This window comes from Frankliniella occidentalis, unplaced genomic scaffold, assembly GCF_000697945.3.
Source record: "Frankliniella occidentalis isolate FOCC.00 unplaced genomic scaffold, Focc_3.1 Scaffold27, whole genome shotgun sequence".
In the NCBI taxonomy this organism is placed as follows: Eukaryota; Metazoa; Arthropoda; class Insecta; order Thysanoptera; family Thripidae; genus Frankliniella; species Frankliniella occidentalis.
Genome location: NW_026267157.1, coordinates 1108833 through 1113586, shown reverse-complemented (window position 1 = coordinate 1113586; position 4754 = coordinate 1108833). Strand labels below are relative to the sequence as shown.

General features: G+C 54.0%; 1 protein-coding gene across 3 annotated transcripts; it reads right to left on the bottom strand.

The window, feature by feature from the left end:
* Positions 1 to 398: 398 nt before the first annotated feature.
* Positions 399 to 3969, bottom strand: LOC113211585 (uncharacterized). Of its 3 annotated transcripts, none has more exons than XM_052265496.1 (5): positions 3864 to 3969; positions 3501 to 3654; positions 2114 to 2256; positions 1603 to 1901; positions 399 to 596 (listed from the first exon to the last, which is right to left on the bottom strand). In XM_052265496.1, exons 1-5 carry the CDS (start codon positions 3951 to 3953, stop codon positions 455 to 457), a joined length of 828 nt encoding a protein of 275 aa, XP_052121456.1. In that variant the 5' UTR covers positions 3954 to 3969; the 3' UTR covers positions 399 to 454. The 3 variants fall into 3 exon arrangements, with proteins under 3 accessions (XP_052121456.1, XP_026285780.2, XP_052121458.1); XM_026429995.2 differs by having other exon boundaries at positions 399 to 590; XM_052265498.1 differs by having other exon boundaries at positions 1603 to 1898.
* Between the last annotated feature and the right edge of the window lie 785 nt (positions 3970 to 4754).

Genomic DNA, 4754 nt, shown 5'->3' with positions numbered 1-4754 from the left:
TACGTTATTTTGACTAATTTGTACGAATTCCACTAGTTTCCCGCTTATTTAAGCGATTTCTGTTGATTTTGACTGATTTTTATCCAGTGATTCCCAGGCAGGTGTACACATGATTCCCGAAGTTATTGCCCCCTCGGAGTATTATTATATTATTCCGTTGATTTTAACTAGTATCACTATGTATTCAGCTACATCTAATAATATCCACCATAGTGATGTATCGTTTTGTGTACTTTACATTCACTGATAAGTAATGTGTAATCAAATTTTGAATGACTTTCAATAACTAGAAATTTCGGAGTTGTGGCCGAAAGTGAAGGTGCTTGTATGCTGCCAGTGCCGCGAAGCAGTTTGGTGCCTTTTGTAAACGAACGTTAGGGATAAAAAGACACTTTGCGTTGAAGCTTGTCTTTATTTATTCCTCAATAACCTTGGCTCTGCAAGTCCTTCGCGCTCACACCCACTCGCATGAGCACTTGAGGCTGAGCGGGCCGGTCCCGGGTGGCGCCGGGGGCTGGTTGATCGCGATGTCCACGCCGAGCGCGGGCCGCAGCGCTGGGGACGCGCTCGGCTCCTCCCCGTATGGAAACCTGGAGCTGAGTGCCGTCTTATGTTGGTATTTTGCTGAAGCTCGGAGCGAGTGGGCCGCGAGACGGGCGCAAGGTGTGCATGAGTCCAGCGTCAGACCCGCGGCAGGGCCCTGCAAGACGGGCGTGACCTGTGGCGACGGTCTGGTCTGCGCCGTGTGCCGGGCTGCCGCTGGGCTGCCACCCGAAGGGCCGATTCTACATAATTCTACTACTGTTCTACTATAGCCTCGCTAAAACAAACTCCCAGACTGACTAATAGTCTGCTTTAGCGAGCGTATGATAGAACAGAAGGGGAACATGGAATCGGCCCTATTTTATGGCGACAGCAATCAGTAACCCAACGCCCAACGTACCGTTCTGTAGAATGTCACCCACACGGACACAGACACTCGCTGGACGCTACGCGACTTCTACGCGCCGGTCATCGGCGGCCGCATGTGTCGGCGCGCCAGCCGCCGCTCTCTGCGTGTTCACTCTGGCCCAGTGGATACAGCATCGGACTCGCAAGCGGGAGACTGGTGTTGGAAGCAGTTCGCTCCCGCCTGGCCGCCCATCATATTTTGATTTTTTCAAACTGCATGGCTGTGGTCTTTTCCGCGTCTTCACGTGAAGACCGAGCGGGTCAGCCGTCAGCCGTGCGCCGCCCAGGGACCCGTGGCTTGGTCTTGACGACAAGACCGATATCAGACTAGAGAAGCTGACCGCGCGATTTCTCATAACGCCGCCCCGCGGGCACGGGGGTAGCAGTCGTCTTGCTCCGGTCTGGAAAACGATCAGTTTTCAGACGGGAGCAAGACGGTGCCCAGGTCGGCGCCCGTCGGGTGGCAGCCCAGCGGCAGCCCGGCACACGGCGCAGACCAGACCGTCGCCACAGGTCACGCCCGTCTTGCAGGGCCCTGCCGCGGGTCTGACGCTGGACTCATGCACACCTTGCGCCCGTCTCGCGGCCCACTCGCTCCGAGCTTCAGCAAAATACCAACATAAGACGGCACTCAGCTCCAGGTTTCCATACGGGTCGTTGTCGACAGGCTCCTCGCTGGCGTTGCCGCGGGCCACTTCCATGCACCCGCACTCGCACTTCGGGCGGTCCAACTCGCACGCGTCTGCGCAGTCCCGTGTCGTACAGCTGTCCCAGCACTCGTGCCATGTCCTCAAGCAGCCCCTCTCCTTGACGCACGAGCTCCACTTGTCGCCGGAGTCCAGGTCGCCGCCGGGGATCCCGAGGCAAGAGGAGCAGCGGCAGTTGTAGTAGCACATGCGATTGCAATCCCACTCGTCAGCTTGGCACCCGCAGCTAGGCCGTCCGCACTGCTACACGCGGATGAACAGAAAAAGTATTAAACGTATTGTTTCGAGACCTGTCTCTTCCAGAGGACAAATTATTCCTCCTCCCGTCCGCTTCCCTCTCCTCGCTCTGCATGGTGTGCGGTGCTGGCGCTTGAGTATGTGGGTTTGTTGTGGAAATGGTTCACACAAACTGGATTCCCTTTTAAATCAGTGTGAGGCAATGCTCAGAGACTCACGTTTCTGTCGCACTCCTTGTACTTCTTGTAGTCCTCCGAGGCCGAGCGTGCTGGCCGGCGCCGGGGGTGGGTGCCGTTGGCCGTCAGGAGCCTCCTGGCCATGTCCAACGCGCTGCACGGCCCCGAGTGGGACACCGTGAGACCTGGACGAAAACGGCATATGGAACCGGTCTTATACAGAATCCATGCAGTAACATGCATTTGTAAAGTAACTCTTATCTGCGTCTTTGATTTTTACTCGTTCATTACCAACGCCGCAACTCGCATCTACTTCTTGCTGGTGATGACGAATATTACAATTAGTGTTGTGTCAATAAGGTCTTGTTTTCTTTCATAATCCACAACACATGGTACTCTTGTCCATTGACAGCTTGAAACGCTAGTATGAAGTTAATTATAGAACTTTATTTTCTTTTTTGTAAGTAAAATTATGAGAACTTATTTAATGGTATGTGACGCAAAGATTGGGGTTATGGTAAGGCTAATATCTGGCGGATGATTCAAAAATCCTGTTGTGTTATTTCGCCACGACCAATAGTTTGGGAGATCTGGCAAGTGAGAGATATGCAACCACGAAAGTCCGCGGTTATCCGCGCCGTGTAATAAGTCCGCGACGCGGACATCGAAAAGAGTTTGAACACTGCGCTACACGTAATGGAGAAATTTCCCGTAAACCTACTACCGTCTAGGGATCCTCCAATGGTCACGTGACTCTAGCACCGCCTTCCTGGGTCAGCAACAACCCCTATGCGAGTGGCAAAAGAGTGGCAAATTATGAAAAGTTGGCCCTAATTAGGCACACTTCGCCTACTTTACGGACCCAAAGACTGCTCACTTTATCACTGACTACAAAACTCACAGCTCCGAACGATTTTTGAGCATGACACTCCCCAAAAATATAAAAAGTTGACACTGTGTACCAAACAATGACACACGGCGTCAGAGGTTAGGTTAGACCATTCTTTACTGAAACCAGTTAAAAAAGCATATGGATCCAATTTAATGATTCTGAAAATGTTGTCGCCATATATCTCTTTAACTGCGATCTATCATTATATTTCGTCTTTTTCAACATTTTCCCCGGGCCCGCATTTAGAATCTCGCGCGGTTTGCCACTCAGTGAGCTTTGTGACGTCAGCATTGGGGGATATCTCTCTACGACTATTTTCCACAGTGAGACGAGAGCTCGGCGCCTGCGACTCTCAAGGTGGGCCACCCCGCAGTGCACGCGTGAACTAGCGGCAAAATGTTGCCTACCTACTAGGCGCTATGAGACCTTAGCTGAGGGTTGTTATTGTTGTTGTTTTGTTTTTAACTGTGTTATAACATAGTACGTGTACGAGACCTGTTGTTCAACATTGTGAAATATTTGTAATAATGTACTTACCGGGTACTTTGGCGCACTCGAGGTGGCAGGTGCTGTCGTACGTGTGGTGGTTGGAGCCGCACACCTTGGCGGAGGCGTCTGGTGCGGGCGGGCACGGGCAAGAGGCCACCACGGCCAGCGGCAGCAGTAGCATCAGCAGCGCGTACTGCACCATCTGCGGGAGGAGCGCGAGACAGGGGGTCACAACCTGGGGGAGGCTTCTTTAGCATCCCAAGTGCCCGAGCACGCGGATGCACATTCACTTTGTAGCTGGGACGTTCGATCAAACACTTATTGCGGGTTGTTAAATTTACAGGCTAAATCTCCTCATGGCATGCGGCACTTGTCTTGCCGGTGCTTTCCAACTCTCACTTAGCGTTGTACCTTGGAGGAGCTGTGGAGTTCGGGTCCGGGTGGTCCGCGGTCCAGTCCGTCTCGGCGGCAGCGTGCGACTGGCGACGCGCTCCGCAACATGCCTGCTACATTGCGATTAGGTGCTGGGTCGCGCGATAGCTGGGCGCGAGGACCGAGTGCTAGGAGGCGGAAGGTCAACCATTTTCCTGTTCAGTGTTATTCAAGGAATGTGTCGTCACACCACACTCCTTGAATAAGAGTGTTCTCATGACTACTGTACTCACATGAGCACCCATGAATACGGAAAAGTACGTTCAATAAAAAAGTAACTGTACTCGCAGAGGTACGAGTTTTCCTTGCTTGCTTGCCCCCCCCCCTCTCTCTCTACTAGTTGGTTTCCAGCACGGTAGCTCGCTGCCCATCTGTTCGGCGCGAATCTTGGCCTCCGCGCCGGCCCCTTGCCGCCTTTCACCGGGCGAGGAGAGAGAGAGAGAGAGAGAGAGAGACAGAAACAGCGAGGTGAAAGTTGAGGAGTTTCGACGAATAAAGTTTTGTGAAGGGCGGCTGCTGGTCGGTGAGCGCGCGGTGCCTGTATCCGGGGGGGCCGCCTCAGGTCAAGGGAAAACAGATTATGGCAGCAGTAACAGAATGCTTTGCGGGGCGGGGCGGGGCGGGGCGCTTCGGATGAATAAAAGATGAAGCCGAGGATCCCCGAGGTGGCGGCGGCGCGCGGCCGAGGCAGCGATTTGGCAGGTAATGCTCGCGGTCGCAGGCCTCCCCCCCCCTGAGCCACCCCGGCAGCCCGCGGGTCGCCTCACCTCCGGAGGCCGATCCACTTTGGGGCTCGAGTGGCCACTGCGGATCATAGAGGGGTGCGCCTCGCCTAAAGGGCGCAACTGAAGTCTCGCTCTCCACCAGAGC

What these genes read in the sequence shown, in the direction of transcription:
- LOC113211585 (XM_052265496.1), bottom strand. Translation starts at nt 3,953, where the DNA reads ATGTTGCGGAGCGCGTCGCCAGTCGCACGCTGCCGCCGAGACGGACTG. An exon ending in AACTCCACAGCTCCTCCAAG is followed by an intron (nt 3,655 to 3,863) that starts GTACAACGCTAA and finishes CTCCTCCCGCAG; the next exon opens with ATGGTGCAGTACGCGCTGCT. An exon ending in CGAGTGCGCCAAAGTACCCG is followed by an intron (nt 2,257 to 3,500) that starts GTAAGTACATTA and finishes GTTTTCGTCCAG; the next exon opens with GTCTCACGGTGTCCCACTCG.